At 43.9% G+C, this 16069-nt stretch overlaps 1 protein-coding gene across 1 annotated transcript in view; it reads left to right on the top strand.

Moving 5' to 3' along the window:
• The window catches only part of znf827 (zinc finger protein 827), a 65811-nt gene that overhangs the window by 9353 nt on the left and 40389 nt on the right, over window positions 1–16069 (top strand). The window contains exons 2-4 of the mRNA XM_071503098.1: window positions 11187–12461; window positions 14666–14838; window positions 15122–15617. Coding sequence (XP_071359199.1) covers window positions 11187–12461; window positions 14666–14838; window positions 15122–15617 — 1944 coding nt within the window. The remainder of the gene's footprint in view (window positions 1–11186; window positions 12462–14665; window positions 14839–15121; window positions 15618–16069) is intronic.

Genomic DNA, 16069 nt, shown 5'->3' with positions numbered 1-16069 from the left:
TACTCTACAGGGGAGTGGTCAGCGGCAGATGTATTTGCACTTCCTCCAGAAGGTTTTCTAGATTAGCACAAATCCTCCCAGAAAAACCGTTTAAAAACCTCATTTGGCACGCACAGCCAGACTTTGTGCTCATGGCTGGCCAAAGACAGCCATCCCTCCCTCTACATCTCATTCTCTCTGACTTCCCTGATTTTTTTTTTTTTTTTTTTTTTTTTTCTCTCCCACCTTGTGGTTCTCAGAGAGAGCCCCATGTCGATTTGAACAGGGGAGTGTAATTGTTTGGAAACTGGGTTCTGTCATTTGCATGTAGCAAGCAGCCACTTTTCCAGTTTCAGTGGTTTGACCTTGTTGTACCTGCCAGCCAGAAATGAGATCATCAGAAGAGTAGACGAGAAGCTGACATCTCTCCTCCACCTACCCGTGGCTTTAAGTGATGGTTGTCATAGCAATCATTATGCCACAGAACAGACTCAGTGGGTGAAGGATGGCTTTGAATGCAGCAGCCTCAGGTCACAACCTGGTTATGACAGAACAAATAGACCTATGAGGGTTGGTTGCAGTACACCGTCTGCTCAAAGTAAACAGCCGCATACATCGCATGTCAGGTTCATATAGATTTGAGGTTGAGATTGAAATTAATGAGGCGATGTCTCTCTTTAAACCTTGAAGAAAGCGAGGCAGGTATTGGTATAACAGAGAGGGAAAGAGCAGCATGGGGCGAACAATGCCTCTCATTCCCATCAGCTGCCCTGGCCAGCATTTAACATGGAGATTGGAAATGGAATAAGCCCCCCCCATTCTCCCTGGACCTGCATGTAAATGAGGTTAGCGGTTAGCATTTCCTGCTGTGCCATAGCAATTCTTCTCCCTCTCTTGCTCCCTCTTTTTCCTTTTTTTAATAATGGCCTGAAAGTGCTCCCCCTTTCCTGGGCTAGGGACCGGGACCAATCCTGATTAGTGTCCCTGTCCTAAGTGACAGGCTAAAATCCAAGCAGGCACTGCCTTGGGCGCCTCTGCCAAACAGCCGTCAAACCAATACCACTATAAGAAAGCCCCCCCACCCCCTCCTCCTCAATTCTCAAGATTCCTCCCCTCATTCGCCTGCCTCGCTCCTCTGCTCATTCTCCCCTGCCGTCCTTTCTGAATGTCTCTAATAGACACTGCCTCCATCGCTCTAACACACTGTCCTCTTACATACATACATGCACATATAGAATTACCTCTCACTCTCCCCACACCTCCCACCGGACCTTGCTTTGTATCCCTGGGTGGACTGGCTGCTATAGAACCGAGTGTCCCTTTTGCCAGTAGGGTGATTTACAAACAATACATGGACGCTGTACACACTCCCACCTTCCACCCTCCTACTCTCTCTCACTTCTCTTCCACAGCCACACAATCACCTTTGTGAGGAGCTTCAGTATGCCAGAAAACTACGCAGCAGGGTGATGGCCTGTTCTTTTCGCACTTGTTTCAAAGAATGTACCCTGTCTTCTTGAGAATGCTAGCGCGACGTCTACGCCTCGGTTGAATGAGGTTACTTTGTCAACTGGAAGAAAAATTGATCTCACTACTATGTCAAGTGGCTTATAATTAGTAGTTTTCAGAACCACATTAAATGGAAATCTGAGCTGTATTCATGACAATTTTTCTGATATAAAGCAAATACACAAGGGATTTATGTTAGCTGAAGAGGGGACATGCTAATTACTCAGTCTTTGAAATGATACAAATGTGAAATGTAAATGAGCACAGAAAAATATTAGTTATGTTTCCATAGTAGCTGTAATGAACTGCTGAATATTGTGCCATTTTTTGGGTCTTACTATGCCAGTGTGTAGGAAACACAGTGTACGTGATTCCCTGTAAATCAACTACTGCAGCACAGCAAATTGATCTGGTTAGTGTCATCAAATGTAATGCTACCAAGTACATGTTAAGCAAGCAAACTAGCACAAGAGTTTATAGGAATAACATGTTTAAATAACAAACGTAAAAACATTAGTGCTGTTGAGTGCACAAATATGTCAGAAGCACAGTTTTCATACATGTGCATGCAACAGCTAAAGTTGTTTTTTTTCCTACCACATGTGGTCTTTTTAAGGGTGCTGCATGTGTTTGCCTTTATTCAGTTTCACAAAGAAGGATGCCACCCACATATGCCTGTCCCTTTGAGACAGAACGGGTCAAGTCTTTCTGAATATGAACAGCTCTTTCTCACAGAATCAAGAGATTGCTCTGTGATGTAAAGTGTTCAGACACAAAACTGGCAATCAGCAGCTTTTGTCAATAAGCCTATGAATGAATTTTTCCTCTAACTTTAAGGCATTTAATGGAAATTTACAAAGCGCAATTATGTTTTTAAACCGCACAGGTATTAATTTAAGGCAAACTTTCTGACATTTACTCATCAAAGTGTTTTCTGTGCCCATATGTACTGATAGATGATGTGCATCATGTGCATTAGCTGCCATTATACATGGGTTCCTAAGGTGGTTTGAATCTATAAGTGAAAATCAATGCAAACACTTCATATTACTTTTCAGTTATTACTTTAGGTCAGTCAGTCTTAATCTGTATAAGGGAACATCTCAACAACATCCCTCTGAATTGCTGAACTGCTTTTTCAAAAATGAAAGGAGTGTTTTTCTTTTGGCTGGTTACAGACAGACTTGGCATCTGGCTTTTATCTTTCCACAATTATTGGAGAGTTATAATATGACTCATGATTTCAAATTCTGGATAGACAATGTTTGTATTGAAATTAAAGCAATATTATATTGCACCTTAAACTCACAAGCAACGGTGCAATAAAACAATTAAAGAGCATAAAAACCTAAAAACACCTAAGGAAAACTTAAAGTTAGCAAACAATTAAGATAATGCCTAATGAAACATGAACATATTTAAATAAGTTTGGCTCCTTCCATACCCATGTAACCAAATCTTTTGGCTGGTCAGCAGTTTTAAATGCCGGAATTAGATTTATGCTGCAGGAGTAATAACCTCTTACTGACACCTTGCTGTTTTTGGGGTTATTTCCTCACACTCCTTTTATGAAAACATATTCCCCCGAAACATTTTATGAAAACAACAGCATTTCTTATTCGGGAAATTATACTAATATCGCACTTTCCAACAAACCAGTAAATGATGTCCAGTAAGTGGTTGAGACTTACCTTGCAAGGGAACCACGTAGTACATTTGACCTTTCTACATTTTGAAATGACATTGCTATCAGTTTTGGACCACACTGTATTTTTTATTATGATGATTCACAGTTAGCCATTGTAGCTTTTATTGTCAGTCAAATTATCATGTAGCTTTTCTTATTCACTCAATAGAGAGTTTCACCTAAAATTTGCACTTAGAGATAAGAGGAGGCGTGTGCAACCTTATTGGACATGAGTTGTTCTTTTCAAAGTGTCATGCTTTGTGTGAAGCAGCTTTAAAAGGAAAAAAGTGACTCATTACCTAAAACACTGCAAGCAGCAAATAAGTCATTCTTACTTGCATAAAAATTTTGGAATAGAGTTTGACGGTACAAATTATTCAGCGGCCCAGGGCCAGTAAGCAGTTGACCCTGGCCAGTTTATTGGCCAAACCAGAGTCAAAGGAAAACTAGTATGCTGGTTTTAGTATATTTTACACTGTAATTAGCCAGTTAATCCCCACCTTTCTGCTGTGCCACTGGCCCGCCCTCCTTTATGTTGTGTTTTATTTGTTTTATTTACCCAGTCAGAATCAGTGCAGCCTCAGAGCTAGTCAGGGATCCAGTAGCTTGCAGAGCTATTTAGACTGGCTCATGTCCTGAACACAGCAGTCTGCTAGGGATTCTTTTTATCATGCATATCATACATTTGTCAGTGATACGGACTGTAAGCGCCTTCACTTACCACAAATGCACCTGATATCCGCGACTGGCACGAGCAGCAATTTCACCCATGAACACAATAAGGGATCTGCTCTGTGTATTTCTGCATTTTCTGATTTGATGATAATCATGTTTTTTAGTGCCTCAAAAATCATGGCGGGTGATTTGATGATGTATACATAGTGAGCACTGTTGCATCAATATGATGCAAAAATATTTGTCACTGGATTAACCAAAGACTGACATAACTGTCTGGTTAGTTAATGCATCAATAGTTTGTTGATTGATTGATAGCTGCCACTGACAGTTTGGATAACAGCTGGTTATGTTTGGGCTTATCATTATAATGTCCTTGATGCACAGAGGCTGCCACAGTCACGCCATGATTAGCAGTCAGCGTTTGCATCTTCCATTCACAGCTGAAATCAACTGTATAAACCGGACATGAAAGAATTAAGGAACATTTTTAGACTTCTGAAAGCTCCTTAATGTTCACTTACTACAAACTCTCACCATATGGTCAGAGCTAGCAACACCAGCCTTATATGTTCACAATCATGCCTATATGTAGGCAAACATATAGGCTAATCCTAGCTATTATCTGGCACTAAAAAGATGGAGGATACATTTAATCTGTTAAGACAATAAGCAACACTGAACGTTCTCAGTCATCCAGGTCACGGTTCTTCAAGAAAAGTCAAATCGAGGGCAACTGGCCTGGGTTGTATCTCCAACCAAGTCCACTTGCCCTCAATTTGACTTTTCTTGGACGCCTTGTTGTTGTGAAGTGGATGAACTTAATACCAGCATTTGCAGAAGTTGCCACAGTCACTCCCCCCTGAGTGATAGTCAGCATTTTTCATCTAACATTCACAACTGAAAGCAACTGCACAAACAGGTTAAGAAAGATTACAGGCACGCTATTAGAGACAGCCAAAGGCTAAAGAAGAGTTGCAATGTGCAGCTATACCTTTGCAGGGGCTGAGCAAAGAATTTTCTGAATGAAACATGGAATATGAATTAAATATTTTTACAAAAGCTGTCCACAAAGAACCAGAATATATATTGACCTCTTTTAAAATTTGGTCAGGCTTACATGTTGGTGTCTTCTGACCACCCCAGTCATAGCAGTCATAATTTTTATGCCTGTTATAACTGGAGTAATACATAGCATCTACCGGCTGTTTATAGAGAACGCAGTGAACTGCAACACATTCACAAACTCATTTCTACGGAGGGAAGTCACGTTATCCGGTCTGTATGATGGCACGTGAAGCACCATTCCAGTTGGCTTTGCATCATTCTGCTTTTCCACTGGCATTTCTTTGCAGACTTTTCAAGAAGAGAAATACTAAACACACAAACATAACCATGATGGTCTCTGATAGTATGGTGCAGTGACTAGAAAGTGCCTGCCCTTTTGTCAACTGAGTTGAATTGGGGACTAGTAGACTGAGATGGGATTTGACAGTCTCATGTGTAATGGATGTTTCAAACGTTCTGATGCTGTTTTTGGACAGTGACAGAGAGCGTTGGCCTGTTTTCACTCACCAATTAGTGTCATTAGCCACGTAATGCAGTTTGATTTCAGACCTGAGCAGCAGATTACTGCTACAGTGAAAATGCTAAACATTTAGTGAGATGCTGTATGTTTTTGGAAATACATTGTGGTGTTTTTATTTCTGGTGGTTTACTTACTCAGACTTTGCTCTAACGGTCTCACACCATATTCACACATCTGCAGCATGATGTTGCGTACGCGATAGGTAAGTGACTTTATCTGTTCAGAAAAATGTTAAAATTAATCACAACTGCAGGAATCACATTAACTTCACAGTTCAGTGCAGCTGAACTAAATTCATATTCTGTGCTATTTGGCAACGAACAACTTTTTTTGTGAAAAACAGGTTTATTGATCCTGTGACTGTGAATTAGCATGAGGCATGAATGTTTATCATTTATTCACTTTGTATGTGTTTCTGCTGCTCTGTATGCCTTTGTAACTGCATTGCTCTAAAAATACCACATGCTTGCTGTTTAGACATCCTCAGCGCATTCCTGAGAAGAAGCCCCCCCCCAGGCAATTTCCACCAACTTTTACACTCATTTTAAATACAGTTATATATGTAACGCCCATGTTCTGCGATATACTGTGAAACAATGCAGACGCACAGTAAATTTCATGTAAGTAATACAAACATTACCATTGTACCATAATACAAACACATGTACAACATGACATGGTCTGTCCAATGTCCAAGTCAAGGTTGAATTACTTCAGGGAAAGACAATAAAGTGACCAACATTTAGTTAGTAATGTGTTAATGCAGCAAAGATGCAATAGACATACCACTTCTCTCCCTCCAGCAGTTTAGGTCCATAGCTTTGATGACACATCTGAGGTTATGAGCAAGATTTTTTATTTTTTTTAACATGAGATGCTAAAAATGGAAGGGAAAAATAAACCAGGGGGTAAAGTGCACTTCATCTGCAATGAGGAATTTCAGAGGTCTGGGGCTCTCAGTCGTCTCATTCTCTTCCAAGAACACTTCTCCTTCCTGTTTCACCTCTGGCATGCCGCCCAAAGTACCCACAAACCACGGAGGCCAAGGCCGAAAATACACAGATGGTAATTTGCACTACATTTCAATACGACTCAACCGCCATTATATATAGCCCTGCTGCCTGAACCCTGATCCTCACTGAGAGTATCAGCTCACCTCAGATTCCAACTAAAAGATAGGCTCTTTATGTCTTTGTCACAGGCTACCAGTTGGACAGAATAACAGAGAGAGCTGGAGTTGAAATTTTTTGAATTTATTTCTTTTTTCCCTGGATGAAGACATTGTGTCAACATAATTAATTGCTAGACAGATCTTTAATGGTTTAGCTTACTCTTACATGGAGGAAAAATAGGTGTCAGTTTTTCAAGTCACTGAAAGTTAAGGCTTTGATCGCCGCTTCATAACTGACTACATATATGTCTGTATATGTTAAGTACTACTATTAAAAGTACAGTTTATCTACACATAATATGAATGGGTTAATTTAAGGAAAGTGGAGTTACTTCTCAGCATAGGGTAGAAGTTAGGTGCTCCACTGCATGACATTTTGCTTCTTTGATCACGTCTTGTTCATTCCCTTGTTGGTTGTCATGTTTCATCAACTTCCTAAGGGAAATAACATGATGGATAAACTTCGGAGCAATTATCATGTTGCTCCTGCAAAAGAACAACAGCATTTAAAAGATTGATGGCGCATAATTTCATGTAAAGGTGGGGTGATATACGTGTGTTAGCTCCCACATACCCAGCTGGATTTATTTAGAGCATCTGTCTTTCAATTATTTCTTTATTTTTGATATTTGTACTCCTGGTTATGGAGATGGGAGAAAGAGGGGATGGGATGAAGGGGAACATGTAGAAGAAGAAAAGAGCGCACGCTGGTGTGAAAGAGATCAAGCAAATGAGAGATTATGGAAAAAGGAAGGGAAGCGATCCTGATCCAGCGTGTCCCAATTAACGGAATTACCTTCCTCCTCGGGAGGACTGTTAGTCATTTGCAGAGACGTGAGCCCGCCAGTAGAACGTCTCTCCCACCATATTGTCCAGCAAGCACTAATAAGGAAGCCCTGACTGCCGGGCGTGCTCATTAGAATAGCCCGCGGCCGTGGCAACCCCCGCCAGGGCCCAGCCGGACACTTAATTACTGCCGCGGCTCCTTCTCCACCACATCCATACTCACCGCCTTCCTTCCTATGTCCTCACCCCTGCCCTGCCTCCTTAACCCACCCCCGAACACACACATATGCACACACACTACCGTCACACGCTCTCAGTTATAGCGGGAAGGATGTGAGGCTAATCATTTTGGTGATGTAAATGTGATGGCTTTAGTCTTGGTATGTTGTGGCAGTCTTTTATGTTATCTCATTTTTTTTATGGCTTTGCGGTCAGTAATCTTTGCGATTTTAGTGATTCCCTGACCTGCACTACCCCTCTCTCTATCTCCCGCTCCCTCTCTCTCATTGCTATATTAGCTCATGGGCATGGCTCTCCTTTTGACATCGGCACAGTATTGATGCACCCCCGTCCAGCCTTAATCGGCTAATGGCCTCCTCTTCTTTCCTGCCCAGCCAAATCAACCCCTCCCTTAACCATCCCTCTATCTCTCCCTTCTTTCCTTCGCCCTCCCGTCTCCTCTCCCCCTACCCTGTTCAGGCCTGGGGTCAGTGAGGCCAATTTTCATGCCTGGCTAAGTCACAGAGTAGCTTTGTGTGTGTGTGTGTGTGTGTGTGTGTGTGTGTGTGTGTGTGTGTGTGTGTGTGTGTGTGTGTGTGTGTGAGAGAGAGAGAGAGAGAGAGAGAGAGAGAATATGTTAGTCAGCAGCCTCACACAAGTCATGTGGTGGGTGACCTCCTGACCTACCTTTACTCCAGTCCCTTGCTCTTCTCTTCCTTCTCTAATTCACACTATTCCCTTTACCAGCAATCATTCTGTGTGACAAGGTTAGGTGAAGTCTCTCTGACTCCTGCATTGAACTTGTATGTGCGTGCACGCACACATCCATGCACCCCTCGCTGACCTAGAAAAGCCATGGCCAAAATAATCCTGCCAAGTTCACAAATGGAGATTGTTGACGGCACTGCGTGATAAAACAATGAACAAGTCCACTACCTGAAATATCCAGCTGTTTGCCGCTGTAGTTACAGGCAGTGAGCTCCCTTTTTTTGTGACAGATCGCACCAACAAATAGATTTCCAAACACTGTCAGTTACAGAGGTGTTACATCAAAATATGTGTAGCTGCTCATTGAACATCTCTTCTCAGGCTCAAGACAGTTTATTCTGGCCAGACTTGAAGGCTTGTGGTCCTCTCTCTATGCAGCCTCAGCCTGCACTTTGACTTGTTATGGCTCCCTCTTTGTCTATAATGTGGTGGCGCTATACATCCCTGTGGCCCAGAGAGAAAATCCCCCGCTGCTGCACCACTGAATCACCCGTGTGTGAGTGATAACAGATCCAGACTGCTGAGCGCCCTGCAGCTGTTTGTCTCAACATGCAAGTCATCCCCGCCATTACACCGCTAAATGGTTCCCTTTCAGTGGCAGACGCTTGCCGCCTCGGCCTGGATCGCCATGCCTCCATCACTTTTTGGGGGGGATTACAGTTACTGTCGCTGAGCCATCCACTGTACTGGAGGCTAAGCAGTTGAATGTGTGTCAGAAAAAAATTGCAGTGGGGGAGGACTTAAGCATTAATTATATTCTTGGCTGTGTGTTTGCAGTTTAAACATGTATGCACATGCATGTGTTTGTCCCCATGCGTGTGGTAGGCATACATCAGCAGTTGTGAGTACAGAGCTCAGATGAAGCCCCCTTAGAGCTTGGGCCAGAGACCATGACCTTGGGAAATGTCATTCCGCCCACAGGGGTGGCTCAACTGTGACACACAAAGCCATGGTAGTGGAGTGCGTCAGTGCAATGTAGCACTGGCAGAACCCTAGTGGTGTAGTGTTGCATTCTGCTGCATCTAACCCTGAGGTTTAAGATTGAACCTAGGAAGCAACAGAGTTCAGCCTCAAAGCTGAGACCTTGGGTCAGCAATCCAGCGATTTCCCTCTAACCACATTATAGCCATTAGTGGTTCTTGCTGCTTTTCGCATGTCACATGGAAATGGGTCAAGCCCTGCCCTGCATGACTCATTGGTACTTTCGCCCTCTCCCTCTCTTTCATTCCTGTTAACCCTACTCAGGTGGCAAAATGGCTTTAAGGAGCATGGGAAATTGGGCTCACAATCTTCACATTTTGGCATTTTCATTCACCTTTACAAAAGCATTAAAAAATAAGAAGGGTCATGCATGCTGTGTATTAGTCTCTTACATCCTGCATTGTTTGTCTATGTGAAGTCTATTAGACATGGGCTAGTTCTGAAAGCCCTAAGGCCAATATTATGACATAATCTGTTGCATTGGTTTTTGGCATCTGGCTTTTTCTGTCAGTGTTTGTGTGTTTCTGTAGAATGTTAGATGGAAATGTGTATGTGTTAAGAGATGAGAGGATGTTGGGAAGTGTATAATCCCTGTTTGATATCTGTTGCAGCAGAAGAGTAGCAGTCATAGTGTCTTGTGATTGTGGTCACCTTTGTGGACCACGGTGAGCCATGCTGGCCAGATGTCAGCCAACTCTAATGATCCCAACAGGTTGCTGGGCTGGGTTGCCTGGCGACCGTTTTGCCTTTGCCTATAAACAGGGAGCAGACCCACAAGGCCTCTGTCAGGGTCGTGAGGGTGAAGAAGTATGTTGGTGTGTGAGACATTTTAAATAATTCTTTCATAGCCTCATGTTTTTCTCAGAAATCTCAGCCAGTTCCTTTGTATCAGATGTTTTGTGAGGCTGTGTACAGTAACCCAAAGAGGAGAAAAGAAAAAAAAAAGTCAGTTTTGACATTTAGTTTTGCCCAGGCGTGGTGCTTTTGACATATTCTTATGGAGGTTTGTTAATATGTATCAGGAATATTCACTTTTCTTTGTTCGCCCTTGTCTGGCAAGCTGTAATGTTTTGCTTATGAATATTGATACATGAAGTGTATATTAATGACCCTTGGTGACCTTAACCCTATCCTTATTGGCTCCCCGGTGGTATCTGCAGGCTCATGAATATTAATCTAGTTCTGTAACCTCCATTACCCTAATCTTTGCTGTCTAGCCTCCCAGAAGGACCTGTTGTCATGGTAACCCCTTTACTAGACTCTTTCAGACTAAGGGTGGGAAAAATATGGTTAAAAAAGGACAGAAAAATCTAAATTACTCAAACATCCTGATGCGCCTTGTGGAAAGCTGCCATTATATATGAGAAAGAGGTTGAATTTGTGCTGGAAGTCATTTTAGTCGTGTCCTTGCTGAGTACTGAAGTGTACTTTTGCACTTTAAATGGCTGTTTGACTTGGGTTTTGGCAGGTAATTGTGTTATGAATGGTCAAATTTGTAGTCCCAGTTAGGCTTGCACCTGGTACAGATCGCTAATTGGTCTGAAAGATCAGACAAGCAAGCATGGGAAATAATAAAAGTGAATAGTAAATACTAATTTCCGATGTTAAAAGCTGCAGTCAGCCAGACGCTATTACTATGTGCTCTGCTTAACTCGTAGTAATAAGTCTTTGATGTTCACAATTCTTTCTCAAGTTTTTAGCTAAAAGATAATGACTAGTCTTAAGTAGTAGTTATGGTAGTAGTGATATCTTTGTTAAAATACTAACACAGCATTTATTTCTGTTCCCTTGGGGTAAATTGTATGTTTTCTGTCCTCTTCCAGATGTGGACAGCAATGAGGAAGGAGGGCCTGATGGCGGTGCTGTGGAGGAGGAGGCCTGGTTTGGGAATGCTTCTGACACGCGTTCAGAGTCGTCGTCCTACGGAGACACCCAGGATGAGCTCCTCCCGCCTAGGGGCTCCTCGCCTGATGAACGACCTGGAGTCAGCACTGGGTCCGGGGACCACGATACCTGTGGAGGTGAGAGTTCACTGGGTTGCCCCACACCCGTCCATCGTGCCTCTTTGGAACTTCTTGGATTGGATGGAGGTGCATTCTCGGCCCAGGACACACTCTCCTCTGTGGTATCATCACTGTATGGTGAGGCAGCATCTCGTGCCCTGGGAAAACCCCTCAGCAGTAACCTACGACGCCTCCTAGAGGCTGGGTCGCTGAAACTTGACACTGGGGAGCTCCTGGGTCGGTCATCCAGAGGGGGTGCTGGAGGGGAGTCTCCTCCAATTGGTCTAGCCCCACCCTTGACCCTCTCCCCATCTTCCCACCATGCCCACCAGTTAAGTGCGCTTGCCCGAAAACTGGCCAATAACAACAACAGTGGCTCAGCCTCACCGGCCTCCTTGGCACCCTCAGTCACCAACATTAAGCAAGAGCCCCATGACCCCTTTAACTCTGTCACCCCCAGCAACGGCAGTGGGTTTGTATGGGCAGGTGTTGCAGATAAGTGGCCACCGGCCAGCTGCTCCACTCCCTGCGGCTCAAGCCTGTCCCCGGACTCTGCAATCCAGAAATTAAAAGCAGCAGCAAATGCTGTACTTCAAGACAAGAATGCCGTGGCAGCCTCCTCAACAACTTCTTCCTCCTCGTCCACCTCGGCCTCATCTGCAGTGCCCACCCTTGGAGGGGGTGGTCGAGGAGATGATGTTGTGCGTTTTGATGCCTTCAACTCTCCGTTTAGCCCGCAGTCAGCTAGCTCCACCCTCGCTGCGCTTTCCAAGAAGGTCAGTGAGCGGAGCCAAGCCTCGTCAACGGCAAGTGCTGCTACTGACCACCAAGCCTCAGCAAGTTCCTTTCTCTCACTTGTGTCAATGACCTCCTCTGCTGCCTTGCTCAAAGAGGTGGCAGCCAGGGCAGCAGGAAACCTGCTGGCAGAGAAGAAGGAAGGGTCCCCCTTGACGACCCCTGGGGTCCTGCAAGAGGATGTGAAGCCCCTGCTGGACAAGAACCAGAAGGTCGCCACGCCCTCCACGCCCACCCAGAGCCTGGAGTTGCTGCTGCCCTCTACACCAAAGGGCAGAGGCAAACCAAGCAGCCAAGCAGGTAATCCAAATGGAATTAAAGAATAATATACATATAGCAATCACTACACGCATGGTAGTATTATACATTAATACATAAATCAAATAATGGTAACACATATACAGGAGAGTAGAGCTGAGCTTATGTTAGGTACATCTTTGGATATTTTTCCTGTGAAAATGTTTTTTCTAAAGCTTGCTACGTTGTTGTCTTGTGTTGGACACAGAATCAGGCTCTGAAATAGCTTGCTGCAATGAATGTTCAAAATCATTTCAGCTGCATTTCATTTGTGGAACATGTTTATCCTCTTTAACTATGGCCCTTTTGAAAAACAATTGTATAAATTTACCTGAAGTTCAAGAGAAATATTTCCCCCATCATTACACTTCTTTCCATTCAGCATTTGCCAAAGAAATAACACCACCGATGCCATGAAATGCAAATAAATACTGTTAGCACTAATGAATTAATACTAATATTGCAATTGAAGCTCAACTTCTAGTAGATAAGATGTCGTTGCTGTCATAGTGTGGGAGAGTAGCAGGTTGACTTGTCGCCAAAATACAGAAAGCACAATTCTGAACTTCCATGTTTTCTCTAGTTCTGTAATGGTTTTGTTCTCACCTCACTGCCACTGAAGTAGTGAGTAGTGTAGCCTCAGCTTAACTGTCAGCCGAGCAGAGAGCATAGCCGAGAGAAAACAGCCCTGGCTGGCCTTCTAGTCTGGGAAATGGTCTGTAGGCTCAACGGGGGGTTCCGACTGAGACCTCGCTGCCGTCCCAGACCAGCTCGTTTGTGCTCGGATGTGCGTGCTGCCAAAAGGGGGCCGTCAGTGTGTGCTCGGCACAGTGGGGAGCCCTGGAGTCCATATCCATCTCGGCAGCCTCCTCCTGGCTTCAACCCCCACTAACCAGAGCCCTCTGCACTGATCAGCACAGCAGACTTAAGGCCAAACACATCATACTTTCCACTGACTGGATACAGATGCGTGCACACTCTCTCTCCCTCTCTCTCCCTCTTGTGCTCTCTCCCTCTCTCTCTGTTACTCACAAATGGTCATGCAGTATAAGTGTGTACTCTGATGCAGACATATAACCCAAACAAGGGTGCACACACAGATCTCACTGTTGCAGAGGGAGAGAGAAAGCTTCAAAGTGCAGGCTCTAACGAAGTAGTCTTTAGGGAGCACAGAATGTTTTCAGAGAGATGGATGGGCACTTTTGAGGGATTGTGTCGCAACCCCGCCAAATCTAAAATGGCTGGATCAAATTGACTTCAGACAGATGAGGCAGTTGATGTAATATTCTGTGATCTGCATGCTAAAAAGGGGGTCTGCTCTAACCCGGGAGCCGTCAAGGTCGAGCGGCGCTGTAAAAAATGCAGGTAGTTGTTTGGTCGCCAGACTGAAAAATGTGACCTTGATTATTGACTGTCATGTCTTGTTTTATTGTTGTCCCTTGCCAATTCCACTATAAAATTGCATTGCACTGTTACGTTCTGCACTTTGCATATACAGGGAAAGCTTATTCCCTTTTTTCAAAAAATGGTTGTGATTACACAGGAAACAGACACGTTAAGTGCTAAGATAAAGGATACCACACACTCCTCCTTTGTTTCTGCTTCACATGCCTCAACTTAGTGTAAGCAGAAGTCATTTTTGCATTGTGATCTCTGCTGTGCTTAGAGAGGTTGGGCCGCAGATGGCAGTTTATTGTTGCAAATAGGCAGTCTCGAGGTTTTACACCTCAGGTCAATGAATGGCTGAGCACAGTAATTTCACCAAACACTGATTACCAGATGTTTTTCAAGGAACGGCGCTGGAATACTTATGAAGCCATCCTGACAGGCCCTTGTAGAATTTGTAATGCAATCATGCCTCTTTCTAATAAGACCAATTAAACAGTAATGGATGCCGGATATGAAGCCAACAACAATAATCGAGATACTAAAACATGCTTGAGTTTTTACTTCCATTGTTCCATTGCTTCCAGCTGGCATTTTCCCTTGATAGTTTTCACCATTAGGTGTGCAGGAGCTGTCTCCTGCAGATCTGTGAATACTGTAGTGTGCATTTGGACAGCATGATTTTTGTCTCCTTTCAGTAATGGAGGTATTCATCCGGCAACAGTTTACATTTTTCCATGCTCTAAAAGACTGATGAATAGATTCTGAATCACCTCAAATGTTCTCTGTAAATAGTAACAATGACCTGTGGTCCCCTCAAGGCTCTCCTGAGGATGGTGGCAAACCATTCCAGTGTCCTGTATGTGGACTGGTCATCAAACGCAAGAGCTACTGGAAGAGACACATGGTCATCCACACAGGCTTAAAAAGCCACCAGTGTCCCCTGTGTCCCTTCCGCTGTGCTCGCAAAGACAATCTCAAGTCCCACATGAAGGTGAGATCATATGGATAATCTTCATCTTGTGACCCTGCACCCCTTGTCATCCCCACCCACATCATCTTTAATCAGTGCTTATTACGGCTCTTGGAATATAATTGTTAACATTTAAGGATGTGCATGCTTTAGTTAAACTTTTAATCTTCTACACGGCATAATTAAACACTTCTGATTGTTGGTAGTAACTGAAATAAAGCTAAGAATCCTGTCTTTCTTTTTGTGTACTGTAGAGTTACAGAAAAAAAGTGATTTGACACTTAAACCTGTCCTCCTTTTCCAGGTACATCAGCACCAGGACCGGGGTGAGACGTTTCAGTGTGAACTTTGCCCCTTCACCTCTTCCCGTCACTTCAGCCTGAAGCTTCACATGCGCTGCCACCAGCACTTCCCCCGCACAGACGTCAAGGTGAAAGAGGAGCTCACCACTGACACGGAGGGCGAGGGTTCCCTGATGGGTGACAGCGGCTCCACAGACCTGAGGGGGGCGGAGGTGTCCCCGCTGCACTCAGACACTCAGCAGCAGACGTCCCCTCCGGTCGAGGCTTCTTCCAATCATGTCCACATCAAGGAGGAGCCACAGGAGAGAGACCTGTCCGTGCTCTCCCCCTTTAGCATTTGCAGGGAACGTCCCAGCAGCAGTGCCAACTCCCTGGACCTGCCTGGAGTTGGGGTCGGAGTCGGGGTCAGATCCAGTCCTAGTGGTCCAACCACAGCCTCCCTTTTCAGCCCTGACATCAGTACCAAGACGGCCACTGATCTGCTTATGAAGCTATCAGGTTAGCATTCATTTCATAGTAACTTTTACAGTATTAGATGAAATGCCATTCAACTAACAGTTATTTTCATGATTGATTAATCTTCTTTTTTTCAATAATCTGTTAATCCTTTGGCCTATAGAATATCAGCAAATAGCCAAAAAAAGCCCATGATGACATGTGAAAATTGTTCGTTTACTAAGACTAATAGCTTGACTCTTGTAATCCATAATTGTTTTGTTTATTGTACCATTTTCTCAACTTGACTTTAATTCCAGTCATCGAAGTTGCACTTTTATCACAAGTATTTCACATCTTTGAGACTTGAATGTGAAGGCATCCGTGCTGATCTGACGTTGTCTCGCCTTTGCCTTACGTTTTGTTTTGATTCTTCACTGTCACCAGAAATAACATTCGTAAGAAGTGTAAACAGTTTTATGTTTATCGTTCCAGGTCAAGGCTGCAGTTTGTCT

This window comes from Trachinotus anak, unplaced genomic scaffold (genome assembly GCF_046630095.1).
Source record: "Trachinotus anak isolate AG129_WGS33_773 ecotype Australia unplaced genomic scaffold, CSIRO_AGI_Tana_v1 ptg000019l, whole genome shotgun sequence".
Taxonomy (NCBI): Eukaryota; Metazoa; Chordata; class Actinopteri; order Carangiformes; family Carangidae; genus Trachinotus; species Trachinotus anak.
The sequence above is the reverse complement of the archived record's forward strand: the minus strand, read 5'-3'. Positions and strand labels throughout refer to the sequence as shown.